Below are 17,412 nucleotides of genomic sequence, written 5' to 3' on the forward strand. Positions count from 1 at the left end.
AGAGAATTATACATGGTGAACGTGGCCATGTAGCCAGCTGATTACCAGCTGGTTCATTATGTTTGCTTTCAGGAATGCCTTGAAACTAAAAATATCTCGTCACCTGTATCCTCACAATACTATTACTTTCAGGTTAAATGTGTGGTCCTAGCGTACCGGTAAACAGGCCTATATATCCCTGGAAAAGATACTGGCAAGTTGGTAGACCTGAGTCCAAATAGATCAGGCATCAATGGTTAGGTTTAATATAGTTTTAACTGTCAGTTATTCAACTATAATTTTAAATTATTAACATAGTTGTATTTAACAGGCTCTGATATAATTTTGTCATCACTGTTTAAACACGGACAACTCAGGCAATTATATCCTCAGTGTTACTAACTATATGCAGTATATTGACAATTACATGCTAATTTGTGCTGCTACCAATATACCAGTTAGATTTAAAAAGGCACAGGACAAGTAATGCATATGCTTTTTTATTTTCAGCAAGTTGGGATTATAAATTAATCACTTTTTTGCATCCATTTTGCATACAAGAACACTTGAGCATTTCAGTTTACCAGTATGGAATGTCTATTATGAAACTGTCCATCTAGTATTCGTTTCATAAAAGTTTTCAGACTCTTATCATCAGTAAATAACAGCCACAGCTGAACAGACAAGTTGGGTTTAGACCTGGCCATCAACAAAGAGGAAAAAAAAAGTTTAAAAAATACGTATTGGTTGAAAAATAGTACATTAAAAAAAATCAGTCACTATCGTTTCATGAACAGAATACAAGGCTGAATCAGTCACAAAAATCATTACTCAATCAGTTTTGTTTTAGGAGGAAAATGTATACACAGTAACTACTGTAAGAGAGGGTATCTCAGCAGCTGTTATTATGTGGTCTGTACCCTGAGAACATCAAAGGTTGGATGGCTCTGGTAACGAACAGTATGGCCAACTCAAAGTCCCTCAGTTAATATACACAAACCATAGAAAATGGGGGCAGTCTGACAAAGGTGTTTCCATGACTGGAGAGGTTCAGGCATGAGGTGTGACAGTTACAGAATTAATTTGTTGAGCCATTGGGAAGGACAGCAAATATTAGCAACCAGTGTGTGTTCTTCCCCACGTTTCCTTCCCCTTACCACAATGAGCAATGACAGATGAGAATTATATTGAATACCTGCTTTCAGTTTTGTCCCCAGAACTTACTGTTCTATTGTTTAATATTTTATAATCTTTCTGAATTGTCTTAATAGACAATTTCTTCCTTTCTTAATAGACAGACATGATTTAATCCATTTCTATATTTTGCCATTGAAATAATGACTGGGAGTGAGACTCATGAGATTTCTGAATTCATTGTCCATAATATTCATTCTTACTTATAAGTAAGAACAAAGAAAAACACCCAAGAGATTGTCTGAGAAACTTTGCTGTCCACACTCCTAATGTCTGTTTTCTCCCTGATGACCCAATCAGTTAATATCACTATCCTGAGGCACATCTCTCCCCTCTCTCTTTCTTCTTAGTTTTTCTGTTGCAGAAGCTTTTGCTTGTGACCTTTGAAGTTTTGAGACATCAGTGTTTTTGCTTTCTTTGTCTCACCAAATTTTCTGTATTATACCTAGCACTAATTGCCTCATAATATATATGAATGGAATCTAAAGAAGAATGGACAACTGCCTGAAAAATAAAATTCTTCAGCCACTGTTAAAAACCTACTTCACAGATCTCTAGAGGGAAGGAAGTGAGATTTGCACATGAGGATTTCTAAATTATAAAAACTTCCATCAAACATGAGTTTGAGCAACAAGGAAGTTCCTTCCAGTTACCAAACTTACAGATACTTCCGGAAATCTGAAGCGTTGTAGAATACTAAAGTACCAGCATTGAGTTCTCATGGAAAAGCCTGAAAAGCAAGCTGCAGCATGAAAGACTAGTGGCTTGATTTACAAACATATAAACAGAGGAGTTTTTGAAATAAGGTATAAAAAAACACAATGCCTTGTCCACACTGGCAGCATACCATGTTTGGAAATTAAGTATCTTTACACTTTTAGTTTTAAACAAAGGCTGTAGGACATTCCACAGCAACAAGAACTGAAACACAGAGTTCAGCTTATTAATATGGATAAGAAAACTTGCAGACACTTCCCACAGAACTGATCAGATGCCATATAACAGGCTACATCCATGACACATGTTGTTAAACGATGGCTGAAACACTATTTACTTTGGCCCCCAGTGTTTGTTTCATAACTGTGTGATAAGAGTGACAAGTACTGCAGACCACACGTGTTCAAATTCCATGGGTTGTGCCTACTGCTCTTTTTAAAGTATCAGATACACACTGAATATATACTTCTCTGGAACTGTGTCTTAGTGAGAATGGAAATCGCATTGTTCTGCGAAGAGATACAAAACTACTGGGTTTGTTAATGATTTTCAAAATAATTCAAGGAAATCTGGCTCCAGCTGTGACTCCTGGTGATGTGGATGTTGAAAGTTCTTTGCAAATAGCTGGTTCCTGGGGGAAACATATCACAGTTCAGTGCTTTTATTCAGATTATGTTATCTAAAATAAAAATATTTTGGGTTTAGTGACTATTATCCTAGTACAAAATTGAATGTTTGGAATTTTTTTAATAAATTAGCTGGAAATAGGGAAAACTGGCATACAATGGCCATAGTTTTAAAATTTCAACAGTCTTGTTACATGAGTACTATCAAAGTTATAACATATATGCAGTTTACATTTTTTCTCCTTACACTGAGTATGGTGCATAGCAGACTATAATCAGATTAATGCAATAAACAAATCCATTTGTGGCAAAGATAGCATGCTTTTTATACATAGAAGAGAGAGGGCTTTAGGAGAGTAGATGAACACAGCTGCTTCCAGTTTAGCAAGCAAGAGGCAGGACCAAAGCATGGAGGGTTGAAGATACGTGCTTGACAGCAGAAAGTGAGGCACAGAAGAAGGATATACCCCTACATGTAAGCCAAATCTTATGCAATTTTTTCCCACAAGAATGAGCAAAAAAATGAGTAATATATGGGGGCACACTGTGAATGCAAGTTACTGGTAAATCCTGTTGTGTTTCCAAATACTTCATTTTCAGCCATAGCAGCCAGACCACTACCATGGGTTTCTGAGGGTTCAAAGAGAAGTCAGAAACAGAGCATAATCGCCTTTTGCCTCTAGCTGTCCTAGAACAGTTACATACACAAACAAATCAATTTCTAAATAGGTTTTTTTAAGGGCATGTTATGTATTTTCTGAGCCAAGTGTTGACAGAAAGCTGGATTACTACTAGCTACATAATTGACTTTAAATAGGGAAACTTGAAGTGTAAAGTTCACAGGTCAGCAAGGTGAAGAGTAGTAAATTCTGTGAATAAGACTTTGTATCATTAGCCCATAGCTGTTTGTTTTGTTTTATTCCTACAAATACCCTTTACTGGTAGACAGGAAGGACCATGGGAATTCCCAGACACATGCACATCCTTTGGGTTGTACACTTGACTACTTATCGTTATCAGCAACGTTATGTTGTGTAAATATGTTATGTGAACAGGAAATTATTATACTGCCATTGCTCAGACAACTTCAAATTTTAGTCACTAGAAAGAGGGTCAACATCCTTTTTTCAAAATATCTTTCCAGTATTAAACACGCAATGATTGCTGCAAAATGTGGTTTCCTCAAATAGCTGCTCAAAGGAGATATTTTTACCTTCCATCAAATGCTTTTGTATCATACATTGCCTAATAGTTTTCTCCACTGCAATGATACACAGTTACTAAGACAAATGTAGCTCTTGTTGGGAACAGCTGGTAGAATGATAACTCTTTTTTATTGTGTTAATGTTATCAAAGTACAGTAGCAATTCCATAACTTTACCCATAATGTGACAGGCTAGGAATACTGCTGTTCTATTATTTAATCCCAACAGCTGAGCAACAGTCCTTGGTTTATGTGCAAAGATTAAAATAAATCAAAACTGCAAAAATATCTAGATATTCAAATACATTTTTCTTTATATAGGTCTCAATGTAATACTGTATCTCATTTTACCTAACACCACAAAACATTTTGCACAAAGAGATTACTTATAACAAGCATTATGAACAGAGAGATGAGTTGTTATTACAGAAGCAGCATTGTTACTTGACAAGAAGTCTCAGAAGAATGCAGTTCTTTAATCTTAGTAATGGAATAAAATTAACTTTAGTGACAATACCACAAAATCAGTTAATATTGATCTTACTGCTATTATAGGAAAACCGTTTTGTCTTTCACTTTAAATGATCAATGGAAATACTGACACAAAGTGATTAAATATTGTATGAAAGTATATATTGATACTGGAAGTACTGGCAGGCAAATGGATGGAGCCCTGAAGCAGAGTAGGGCTGGGCAATGACATGGAGCTCTGTTTTTAGAATCCAGCTGCTCTGTCTAGCTGAACTTCATGCATATGTGCAGGATAAAACCTTATGAGAAAGTTTGATACGTAACATGCAACAATATAATGGGATAACAGGAAAAATTTAAGTATCATGGAAAATACTTTAGATTTCATGATTTCTCTCTCTGAAACAGTAGCTTATAATGTTCAATCCCAGGAATTTTTAATAGAGCATGAATTATTTCTCTAGCTATTCCTCCTCTAATTACTTTTGCAGAACTGGACCACTGTTCTCAGCAAATATTTCAGCTATTGGACTCTTATGCTGTAAATGGCTGTGCCTATAAGGAAGACTACAGAAGTCCTATGAGTTAGAGCTACTCTTCTGAGAGAGTGGCCTTGAAGCTGATTCAGTATAACTTCAATGAAGATGAATAAACTGTTTATCTAAGTCATACCATCACATATTCTGTAACATCACCACTGACTGCCGGTTCCATGACTGCATTCCACTCACTGTTGATTTTCTACTCATGACTAATAAGGTGGAACATAAATTGAGCAGATAATTTATGATAAGTCTCTGTAAAAACATAAAGGTAAACCGAAGGTAGTATAAAGAATAGGTCAGATAAAAAATATACATCTGGGGGCCATTATCAGACTCAACATGACTAACCACATAGAGATTTTTTTAAACTTGCTGTTCAAACGTCAGTGTTTAGAGAGCAGATTGATGATTCTTTGACCAGGGAGCCTATTGGCACAAAGCAAATAAATAGTTATTCATCCTACTCTTACAGGCTGAGCAAAGTAGTATGTTCAGTATTCCCTTTTCAAGCAATGAAGATGCCATGTTTTCAAGTCCGTTTAATGTGCATTGCAGTAAAACTTTGCATCCTGTCCAGTTTTATAAAAATGTGCAGAAATACATTCTTACCATGAAGACCCTTATCCTGGAACTCCTGATTAAAATAATGATTATTCTTATGTATAGTAATTGCAGTAATAGTTCATGCTGAAGTCTACAAATGGACTGCTATTCTGCTGGCTGCCTATGCTGCTGTTGGGAGCATTAGGTTTGAATAAACTAGATGGTCTAATACCTTCTGTATATAAAAATTGTTATTTTTAAGAAGAAAATGCAGAATAATATATGCTGCTGTTCAAGCTTCACTAGAATTAACAGGCTTTGTTTTAAAAAGACAGCTAATTAATACAGAGAGAATTGTACATGCTTTTAAACCTCTGTACAATAAACATCTAGACACAATAAAATGAAATTAGGCTGATGTTGTCACTAGAGGAATCAGTGAAAAGTAGTGCTGGTAAAGTCCAAAACCAAAAGCAACAACAAAATTGCACTTAAGCCACTCAGAAGATACTGAATTAAAGTCACGCTCTTTATTTTGCCATTTGGAGCTGCTGTGGACAGACTGACTGAACTGCCCGAGAGTGACATCAAGTGGGAAATGTGTGGGGCAGCCGCTCCTTCTGCAGTCACAGCACTTTGAAAGGGCCTAACACCAAGCCCACAGTCCCAGCTGTCTCTCTCTGGATTCAACATGATTATTTCTCACTGGCACTCAGTAGCTGATTCTATTAATGTAAATATCAATGAATCATCTCGTGGTGGCAGAAAAGACTTCCCTCTAGTCCTTGTAATGATTCTGCTGCTTATCTTAGTGTTGACAAAAAACACTGCCCCGGTCTCCACCAACTAGTGAAAACCTCACATCCTTTTCATTCAGAACTAGACCTGACTGTTTAGGTTACAGATAGTTCTACAGACTCCATGTGGTTCAACTTGCCTTTTGCAACCTTGTTTGATGTGAGTTTATCCTAGGTTATTCAATTTTCTTTGCTGCTCTCAGGAATGTCTTCCACCCTTTTTTTTTATTTACATAGTTCAGAGAACAAGCCGCCCTTCTCCAGTCTTACAAATCCATATAATTTACTTTTCAATTTCTCTGCAACTCAAGCAATTCCCTTCCCTGTTTTTGGGGGGAGTGTTCTCTATATTGAGGCACTCAGATATACTGGCATGTCTACTCTTTGGACCAGAGAGAGACAAAAAAGTCCTAAACCACAGATATAGTTCCAATTCAAGCTCTTTTATCTTGTGCTGCCCATGCCATTTACCAGCCAGAACCCTAAGTACATTGTAATCCTGACATCCCACTAAGGTACAGCTCTAGTGTTGTTTCTTGTCTGGCTTGGTATGTAAAGTGACATGTGATCCTGAAACATTGATCCTTTTGCTCTATTCTAAAAGCTTGAAATGAGTCACCTCCAAAGTTTATTATCGGGTTCAACTTGGCAAACACTTTCCTAGGGTCAGGCTGTGCTCTAGTTTGTGTATTGACAGGGATGAAAGGGCTCTTTGTGCAAATCTCTGCTTGCTTGTGCGGAAAGTGGAACAAATTAACTTTGTGGCATTATCCTCCTTCCTTGAATGATTCATATGTTTGGTAAATCACAGGAGGGATGGTTGTTAGCAGTAGTAACCTAAAACTATAGAGGTTGGCAATGAGATGTGCACACTCTATTCTTCTAGACCCCTGGATAATCTACTCAATAATCATTATCCTGAAATAAAAATGCATGAGAGACATACAGAAGAACGTGGGATTATTGTTAATTAGAAGCTGGAAATAACTAGCTTATTAATTGGTTATTAATTTTTTTAATTCAAGTTACTTTTAAGGCTGAGAAATGGAGCATCTCAAAAATCTTCAAATTACTAGGGAAAAAAAATTGCTTATTTTATCTTTCATGCAATTTCATCATTATATGTATAACAGAGTATTTAAACATTACAGTTGTAAATATATTATCAGGTGGGATTTTCTAGATAACCAAACAGAAAAGCTAACATGGAACATCATACAGAAATTAAGTCATCAGAAGGATTAGATTCCCTGGATACATAGGACAGATATCTGCCAGTGGATCCAGTGGAGTAACTGACAGCTAGCAGGCTGATCAGAAATCTGGCAGGGTGATTTGAGTTGTTAGTCAGGCCTGACAGGACACTTTCAGGTCAGCATTGCATATATTTGCTAACAGAGGAAAGGTGATACTCTGCTTGTGAAAGGGAGTGGTAGCAGACCCAGATTCTTTTGATCATTCCCCACAGTCTTATGTACCATCAGGACTTGTATTATTGCTTGTTTAATCTCTACATAGCTTTCATGCTTCTCTGATCTGCCTTCTTCCCATGCCAGTTGTATGCCTCCCTATATCAATTTTAACTGCCCTTAGTTCTCAGATTCCTTCTTGTTCAATCTTCACCCATCTCCTCCTGGCTCTCAGTCTCATTCACATCCAGTCCCACCCTTCCCTTGAATCCTGCATGCTGTCCCTCACCAGCCAGTCCTCTCTCCATCTCCCTCTCTCTGGCTGCCATTCCCCAGTCTTCCATTTTACTTTAAGACTTCTGTTTCTAGGGTCTTTGCTGAGCCAGTCCTGGCTTCCGGTCTGTTACCGTGGCTCAACAGAGGTCTAATGGCCCACTGTCTACAGCATTAGGGTGAATGCTTTCATGATACTGACCTTTATGAATCCCCTAATCCTTCTCAGAGCTGCTAGGCACTGCTTTCCTTATCAACCAAGCTATTCCTTATTAACTCCAGGAATCTGTTTAACGGCAATAACCTTTTCTCCTTTTTCTTTACATTCATCTCAGGATCCTTCTTTGTCCATTGTGCCTGCTCACCATCAGAACACCCACTGAAGTAAAAATATGTGGCAGGTGAGAGGCACATTTCAGGGTTGTCCAAACTGTCTCAGTCAGGCCTGGGAGTACACCATGCAGACGCCATCTACAGAGTCCTGAGCTATGAAGCTCAGCAAGTTATCTGACCATACACTGTGATTTATCACAGTGATTTGGGTAAACGAGGACAAAGTTTCTCAGATATGAGGAAAAGCAGAAAGTATTTCTTTCTCTTTGTCCATTAAAAACCTCTGATTCAAGTAATGTGTAAGAATTTCTTTACTACTACCCAAGAAGGCATACCATAATGTCTACTTCTCTAATTTCATTCTTAAAAATGACTGAATAATTTGTGCTGATGTTTTCCAAAAATCTTCAGCACCTGCCATGAGAAATTTCAGACTGAATTGTTCAAGTGAGATGAGGTCATAAATACCAGGTCTCAGAATGTGAACCTGACTAACAGCTTGAACATAATAGGTGGCATCATATTCAGTTTCTGGGTGTTTCAGTTCAGGATGTTCCATGAGCATAGCTACATACGGAGAACAGTGCCTGCCTGCTAAGTTATTGTACATAAGCAAGATCATTTGAGTGTGATGGAAATTATGCTCAGCTGCAGTTTCTCTAATTAGGCAGAAAATGTTTTCTTTTGAGTTTCTCAATTGCTGTGTCCTGCTATTAAAGTAATTGGTCTCTGTTCCTTGTCTGACCCGCAAGGGGATACAGATAGGGGCAGTCATCTCACTTAACCAGTCTAGCAAGGAACTGTCATGCTTTCATTTAATACCTTCCTCTCCCAATCCACATTCCTGCCCCAGTTTTAACCAGGTAAGTTTCTTGGTAAGAAAGTTGAGCCCTAAGTGCAGGTAGCATCAGGATTCATTCTCCTTGAACAAACACCACACTCATAAGAAATAACAAGAACTTTGTGATTGAAGTAGAGGCTTGGAGTCAGGAAGCTTGAGTTCATGTTTGATCTTCTTCTGTATATTCTGTGTGAAAAACAAAGAATAAAAACCAGAGAAAAATGCCCATGACGTTTCACTGCTGCAGTATTTCTGTTGCTGATGCTGATAGATGTCTGAAGATGGTTAACACATAAAAAAACTATAACACTTCTAAAAACTATAACTAGTATTGAATGTGTAAATGTTAATCTTCCTTGTTGTGGTTGCCCCATCACAACACACTAAGCAGGTTGAATGGTTAATGTCTTAAAACACAATTAAATCACTATGAGTTCCTGGGTACTCCAGGATTGTAAATAATTTTTTTTCCTTTACAAGAAACATTACATACTTGAAAGGTCAGTGAAGACTTATGAGTGAACGTGGACCCTCATCATATTAATCTCCCATGAAAGTGGCTATAGTTGGATAAAAGAATGAAGCATATTAGAAAGTTGGCATCTTGTGCATGTAGACCAGGAGACTGAGACCAAAGGCACCATCCTGGGCTTCTCATCATGGAAAGAGAGCACAAGCCAGTATAAAACTTTCTGGCCGAGTAATTAATTTTGTAATCCAGCACTCTTTTTTTTCAGAACTCATTTTTACCTCATTTCTATTTCAGATTAAGCTGAATCAGCTCTACTAAATGTCAGTTCTAAAACTCCCTGCTCCTCACCAATTGCTTGAGCGACACAGCTGCAGAACCGGGCCCTATCCTGTGAAAGTGGTAAGACAGAAAGTTTAAAATTGATCTCGGCAGTGTGGGCAAAACTTCGCAGAATTGGAAAAAAAAAACAAGCAAGAGCTTTTGGTATTACATTTTGGATGTGGATGTTTGGACCCGTTATCCGATCAGAGCCTTGCTTCCTGGTACTTTCTTCAACTGGAGCATGTCTTCATTTGTGACCACTGGCTAACAACAGCGGGAGTCTGCGCACCCACCCCGAGTGCTGTGTGTGCTGTGGCTCGAAACAGGGAGCGGAGCCCCACCTAGTGACACACGAGAAAAGTACTCATTTGCTGCTGAGTGGAATAAATGTTTTATTTGATCGTGTTTGAAATTCAGGGAAAAACCCCAACAACTTACAACAATTAAAATATTAACTTAAAATTAAAAAAAAATCCTATTGTAATCGTGAGCTGTTTTCTGTCATTTATTAGATAACTTTTCCTAGGCTAGGTGAAGAAATACAAGAATTATAATTGATATTCCTTGGTAAAATCAGGCCTTACTGCTGATTCTGGTGTATTTACATAAACTTAATTTGTTTGGAATCTGGATTTTATTAAAAAATATTTGTTACACTTGCTCCTTTCCTTTATTCACAGTGGGAATGTAATGCAAAACTTAAGGAGGATCATTCAAAAAGTGCCAGATCAACAACAAAAGCTAATATTAGCATGTGATGACAGCAAGTCATCAGATTCTAATATCTGACTTCATCATTGACATTGTTCTCTTTAAATGATTTTCTTAATCAGTTAGTGATTCTCTCTCAGAATACTCCTTGTGTTTAGGTTAAAGGTTATTAATAATTTTGGTTATTTTTCTTGATATAAGCAAAATATTGAACTTCTTCTGTTAAAAAAAAATGTTAAATTTCACATGAAACTTCACATCTGTATTTCAAGGGAAAACGGCTTTTACCATGTATTTTTAAAGGGCAATAGCACAATTTGAAAGAAGAGTTATTCTCTCTATTCAGGCACTAAAAGCACAGAACTACCTTTTCGGTTTTAGAATTTTATTCTAATTGTCACACAAATTATGAAAACTCTCAACAAATTGATGAATAATGAGCATTAAAAGACAGAATGCTGATAAAGACAAGAACCACGAGCTGGCTGGAAACTAAATGATTTAATAAATCCTTTTGAAGACATTGAGTTTTTAGAAATCTTTCCTGCCATTTTGTCAGAACCACTTCTTGTGAAAGGAGCATGTGCAAATTTAAATCAGAATTGTACTGAGTTCTGTTAAGTCAGTTAAAATGTCAATTTCAAAAACATTGCATGAGTTAACTTTTCAGGAAAATGTAGTTATTTCCAGTCAGACTAGAAGGATTCTGGAGCAAAGATTCATTCTTCTTTTAAACCCAGCTTGTGATATTACCAATTTACTTCCATCTATGCTAATGATGCTAATTTGTTCACACAATGAAAAAAAATGAAACTACAGTAATAGCTCTGTGGAAGTGCTTATCACTGCCATGTAGACACACGCCTCCAGCAGTCATACAGATATCTATTACTTACTAGTATTTATGGCTTGTATCCAGAATTCTGCACTTTAAAAAAAATTCACCTGTACCCACTGGATCTGTAATGTTCATCTTTAGAAGGAATACCAGAATTTTTCTGAAAGCATGTTTCAATTGAGTTACGGTGCCAGCTCATTTCTCCTTTTCCTGCTGAGAACAATTTAATTATTAACAAATCCTTGCTATGTAAACAAAGCGGATCTGGAAATATTTTGTTATTGTAAAAAATCACATCCAGAAGTAGTTTGTCATCTACAAAGATGTCCATATTGAGACATTAATATGCAGTCATAATTTAAAAAAATTACTGAACTAGTTAGACTGTAAAATAAGAGTCTACTATAAGCAAAAATGAGACTACCCTGGGGACTAAGGAAGTACATACTGACATCTTTGTGTATGAGACTCAGTTTTTGCCCAGATCCCATCTTTAGTCACGAGTGTTAAAATTAGAAAAACAAGTAAAGCTCTAAACCTTAATGAAGAAAGCAGTTGTGCTAGATCTGATATGTGCAATCTGTCTCCAGCACAGCCAATATTCATAGAATCATAGAATCAGCTGGGTTGGAAAGGATCTCTGAGATCATCAAGTCCAATCCTTGATCCGCTACCACCATGGTTACCAGACCATGGCACTAAGTGCCACATCCAGTCTCATCTTAAAAACCTTCAGGGATGGAGAATCCACCACTTCCCTGGGCAGCCCATTCCAATGCCTGATTACCCTCTCTGTAAAGAGTTTCTTCCATATCCATGCAAACTAGTAGTAGTTAATGTGGGACTGAGAAGTTTTGCTGCTGCCAGCAGCTGGCATGTAGCCCCAGAGGTCAGTGTATTGTCCTTGGTGCGTGTGAAATGTGGTTTGCACCCCATGGGACAGTGGAGAACATTGAATCACCTAGTCCTTCAATAGCTAGAGTGCTGTTAGTAAGCCTTTGGGTAAAGTAGTGCTCAGGACTTCATCAGCTTCACAGAAGAATTGCTGATTTTTGGCACTTGGAAAGGTTCCTTCCCAGGATTGTTTTGGCCCTCATGGGGTACAGGAAGGTTTAAGCTGCATTCCTAGACTAGGTGTTTCATATTGACTAAGGATGCTGCTACTTGGCCAACAGAAGTGCTTAGTTGCCCCTGGGGTTTACATGGAGCTGATCTGCTAGAACTTTGATCTGACAGCAAAAAAACTAAAACGTCAGGACAGTGTCACCCAAGTGCACAGTATGTCTCTCTCCAAGTTTTTCATGTGTTAAAGACTGTCTCTTCCTGAAATTTCAGGTAACCTGCATTTTGATTATACTTTGTTTTTAAAAACGCCTATGATTAAATTCACTAGCAGCTTCAAGGGCTCAACGTTTCCTCAGATATACTGCCCAGGTGTGTCCTGAAGGTCACCCTGTAAAATAAGATGCAGTGAGCACATGAAAAATCACCATTTGAGGAATCTTGCCTAGTGACATACATGAACTTCAGTAGAGACCATGTCTAGCACCTTACTAATGCTTTCCTCTTATTTTAATCAGGACCCCTATCTTTCTTCTCCTGTGTTACTCTGCTTAATTTTTATATACTTTCAACAATAGATGAAGGAAAGCTCTAAAGAAGCAATAGGGCTAAACCTGTCCCTCTGACTTGGTCTGGCCTTGTGCAGAGGGTGAATTTTAAGTTGAACTGTTTGCATCCACAAGACAAAAATGTATGGCTTAAAAGGGGTATTTATTGAATGGAAAGGAAAAGCTATCATAGCATGATTTCATGTTAAAAAATATTTTAGCAGATGTTTATAACTGGCTATGCTGTGATGGCTGGTGCTGCAGAAAGACTTGTGCTTGGATATGACAGCTTCGGGAACATATGTGGTAGGAAGAATGCTCCTGTAAAAGGGGCACCTCTTTCTGGACAGGACATGACTAATAAAAAGTAAGTATATCAGGTAGTGTCTAAATAAATCAAACATTTGAGAACTTAATAAGGTACATATTTTCTACTCGTCAAGCATACACGTGTATCTGTACATCGTTATGTTGAAAGACAAGAAAAAAGTGGGAATGGTGCAAAATGGTGAGTGAAATTAAAAAGTTTAGATAGAATTTTAAGATGTGCTACATAGTTATACTTTATGCTGTCGCCTTCTTAAAGAGGATCTTAAATGGGACTTCAGTCAAAGAGGCAGTCGTTCTATACAGCAAATCTTTGTACTTAAGAAAGTTGCATGTTGAAGTTCCCAGTCATTCCACTAACTCCTTTGAGTCCTTGTAGAATGGCACCCACCTTGTCAGCTTCGGATTCCATATAAGAACATAACATGAAGTACAAAAATGTAGCATATTCTCACATTGCTTCCTAATTTGTGACTTGGAGCTCCGTTTTTTTGAATGGATGTGGAAAAAGTTTCATTTGCTTTGCAGCAGTTTAAAAAGATGGAAAGAAGGCTCAGAATTTAAAACTATAAACCTCAGAAAGCTTGTTTTTTGAAAGGAGGATCTTTTTTTCTTTCTAGGTATGTGTTCTTTCTGAATTCATGCAAACTGAAAATGCAAAGCCACAAAATCAGTTCACTTTGCTTGTGCGTGTCTAGTTGTCCACGAGAGCAACTCAACTCTTTGGAAGATCTTCAGAGTTTTGCAAGGAATAATGGTGTGCTACAGGGAATATGAATACCTTAGTGTATCTGTAGAACAGCTGAACAGCTTTCACTTTGTTATTCTTATGTTTCCTACGCTAGGGAGTCATATCTTACCATTAATTTCCTGAAAAGTTCGTGACCACAGAAAATAAAATGTCTTGTTTCTGCTTTATTTCAAAGCCATAGTTTCTAGAAATGTTACAGCTCTGTTATGCAAATTCAAAAGCTGTTGATTAATTCCTGCAGATTGCTGGGATTACACAGCAGGAAACTGGCTGCTGAGAATGAACTAGTGAAGTTTGGTGGGGGTGCCAGTAGATGAACAGAGTTAATTTGCTATTTCAGAAACTTGTCCAATCAGTTCTTTTAAACAGAATAAAAATTATGGTGGAATTATTAATTTCCAGGGGTTTAAACAAGTGGTTTCATCCACTTTAGATCCCAAGGTTTGCTATTTGACCTTGTTGTGGTTCAACCCCAGATGGCAACTAAGTACCATGCAGCCACTCGCTTCCCAGCGAAAACCAAGACATGCCTAGGAATTGTATTTGATTCTGCTGTTCAAGATGAATATGATGTCAGAAGTAGCTGTTGTGCAAGAGATGCATGTCCAGCATGTAAATAAAATAATCCGTAGCCTAACCTTTATTTTCTGGGGTATGTGTAAACTGCAGACCATATGAGTATGAGTGACTATTTTTACTGGAAGTCATTATTCTATTCCTTGTTGTTTTGTTTGTCAGGGATTGCTATTTAAATAGACAGCATTTGTTTTAATTTAATTTTGGGGTAGTTTGACATCATTTAGTGTGTACAGAAAGCTATAAACACCTGTGATATTAGATAAGTATTTTCAGTGTAACAACATATAATTACTGTTTGCATGTTTATTTCAAGGGAGAGGGAAGTCTTGTATTTTGAATGGCTTGGATGTATCCAGCCTTTCTTACACAGAAGTGTTGTATAATGGAGCAGAGTATTATTAGAAGAATACCTGGTAATATTTTGATTAGAACCCAGAACATGTTTCTGGATATATATATATTCTATTCTAACTTATGAGGGGCCTAGTTCTACTGTAGCTTCTGTCATTTTAGATTTTTCTGTTATCCTAATAAGCAAGAATTAACAGCCAAGTATGGCATTGTGAAATAAACAGTGTGCCTGCTCTCCAGGAAGTTAAGTGGCAACTATAGTTAAGTCTAGAAGGCAAAAGAATCTTCAGAGGTTGCTTTAGATTAACCCAACTGATTTGTTATTTACATTCCCTCTGGAATATCAGGAACGATTATAGCCTACTAAGGGATCAAACCAAAAGTATAAAGAAAACTTCATTGATAATGTGTTTTCTCTCTAAAAATTTACTAATAATAAATTACCTTTTTTCTTTTTCTTCTTCAGCCCCCGCCTTTTTTTAGGTTCTTTTCTCTGCATTTACAACCCAAATGTTTCCAGTTACACGTAAAATTCAAAGGTAGCTCAGCCGTGTCCCACACTACCAATTCCACCAAAGTAAGAATTACAGGGTGCTTTACAACGTCCTTGAGTTCGAACAGCTTCTTACAGATTATTTCCTCACATTTGGTATTTGACTTGATGCTTAACAGTCAGAATAGTTTTGCTTTGTTTATTTATTTTTGCACATATTTCATATATGCCTGTAAACACGCCAGTGTCCCGTCCCACAGAATAAACAAGGACTACATTCCCTCCATTCCTCTACCCTTTGAAGTGTTTTCCTTTTCAAATCAGGAGCAAAGCACTCCATATGAGGAACAACATACACCTTGCACAGACTTTCACTCTCCTGTTAAACGACAAGGAAGAGAGATTGCAAACTCGGGCTTTGCTGCTTAGCAAAGGCCCCAGCCCTGCTTGCAGGGAGGTCCGCCCAGCACCAAGCCGGCCGGCGCAGCCGGAAGCTGCCCACCGGACTCTTAGGGGTCCCTGGCCTGGGGATGCCAGGGAGGGGCCTTTGCCCAGAGGGCCTTTCTCCCGCCCCCTCTTGAGCACGAAGCCAACGCTCTTCTTCCTCGCTCTTGCCTCGCCGTCCCGCTCCACGGCTCCGCTTTCTTCGCGGAGGACTCCTGCCAAGGCAGGAGGACGCAGCTCGGACTCAGAAGCTCCGAGTCCTTGCACCGAAGGACCCAGAGGCAGCTGCCCCAGCCACCACCCGCCCACCCACTCGCAGGACCCCCACACCTCCACACCACCCCCCAACTTCAGCCGGGCTCACCGCGGCGTCTTCCCGCGTCGGCGCTGCCGTCCCGCGCGACGCCTCTTCCCCTCTCTTCTCCGACGGCTTCTGCCAGGGCGGGAGGAGGCAGGTGGGCCCGAGAAACACCAGCTCCTCCGTGCCAAGGCAACCCAGACCCCACGCCCCCGGAGGCACATCTCCAAGCCCCTCCCCGCCCACCCACAGGCCCCCCCACTCCCACAAAACTCTCCAAGCTTCACTTGGACTCACCACGGCGACGCACGGCGCAGTCCCAGCCGCTGCGGGGAGCCGGGCCCTCTGGGCAAAGGCAGCTGGGCATGCGAGGCAGCGGCCAAAGAGGCTGCCGCCCTGCTTACAGGGGGCTCCGGCCGCTGCCTGGACCATAAAGCGCCTGGGACACCAGGGCACTGGCCCCGACTTACGGGGGGGCCCTGGGCCCAAAGGCCTACGGAGGCTCCTTCTCTCCGCTTCGGGGGGCACCTGACCCGCTCCCCGCTAACGGGGCGGTCGCCCCGCACAGGCTGCCAGCTGAGGGAGCGCAAAGGCTCCCAGACCCGGACCCTGCTTACAGGCGGGTCCACACCCAGGGAGCCACGGAGCTCGGCCTTCCCCCGCAGCATCAAGTACCTGGCTCAAAGGCCAGGCACTGGGGCTCGCGGCCTAAGGCCCGGAGCTGGGCCCCGAGGGCAGGGAGGGCACACGCCCAGCCCCACGCCTGTGAGAGGCCGGGGGACCCCGCGGGACACCCGCCTGATTACAGGGGGTCCCTCCAACCGCCCGCCGAGCAGGGGGGACGCACAAAGCCCCACTTAGGGGGCCGCCCCCCCCGAGGCCCGGCACTCCCAACAACGGCCTCGCGGCCTAAGGCCGGCGGGGACAGGGCCCCCAGCCCCGAGGACGGGGGGAGGCCCACGCTGGCACATCGCCAGCAGGACGGGCAGCCCCGCGGCGCGGGTGGCGGCGCCCGCGCCGCCACTAACGGGCTTCGCTCCGTCCTCGGGAACAAGGGGCAAGCCTGAGGCTCTCCTCTCCTGCTCGGCGGCAGGGCCGGCTCCCCACGGGTTGGCGCACAGAGCCCCTCTTTCCCTCCTGGGAGGTCTAAGCTACGCTGCCTACGGGGGCTACAGGAGGGGCCAGCTCGCTCACTCGCTCACACACACAAGACAAGACAGGGACACAAAGGGGGAACGTCCCAGAAGAGGGAGCAAGCTCTGTGCGCCAAGCCGGGGGGAGCCGG

The 17,412-nt window shown here is 40.4% G+C and overlaps 2 protein-coding genes across 10 annotated transcripts in view; one reads left to right on the forward strand and one right to left on the reverse strand.

The window, feature by feature from the left end:
• The window catches only part of F3 (coagulation factor III, tissue factor), a 71,942-nt gene extending 55,349 nt beyond the window's left edge, over nucleotides 1-16,593 (reverse strand). For 7 of the 9 annotated variants that reach the window (XR_004358468.1, XR_004358467.1, XM_032695970.1 and 4 more), the window contains exons 1-2: nucleotides 16,425-16,593; nucleotides 16,194-16,262 (exon numbers count right to left, since the gene is read on the reverse strand). The gene's annotated coding sequence lies outside the window, so the exon portion shown is untranslated. The remainder of the gene's footprint in view (nucleotides 1-16,193; nucleotides 16,263-16,424) is intronic. The other 2 variants (XM_032695975.1, XM_032695974.1) reach the window with 1 other exon arrangement.
• LOC116790724 (choline transporter-like protein 3) lies at nucleotides 13,114-15,473 on the forward strand. Its single transcript, XM_032695980.1, has 3 exons — nucleotides 13,114-13,251; nucleotides 13,832-13,968; nucleotides 15,376-15,473. Exons 1-3 carry the CDS (start codon nucleotides 13,133-13,135, stop codon nucleotides 15,420-15,422), a joined length of 303 nt encoding a protein of 100 aa, XP_032551871.1. The 5' UTR covers nucleotides 13,114-13,132; the 3' UTR covers nucleotides 15,423-15,473.
• Nucleotides 16,594-17,412: the final 819 nt, after the last annotated feature.

The sequence above is a fragment of the Chiroxiphia lanceolata genome, chromosome 9 (assembly GCF_009829145.1).
Source record: "Chiroxiphia lanceolata isolate bChiLan1 chromosome 9, bChiLan1.pri, whole genome shotgun sequence".
In the NCBI taxonomy this organism is placed as follows: Eukaryota; Metazoa; Chordata; class Aves; order Passeriformes; family Pipridae; genus Chiroxiphia; species Chiroxiphia lanceolata.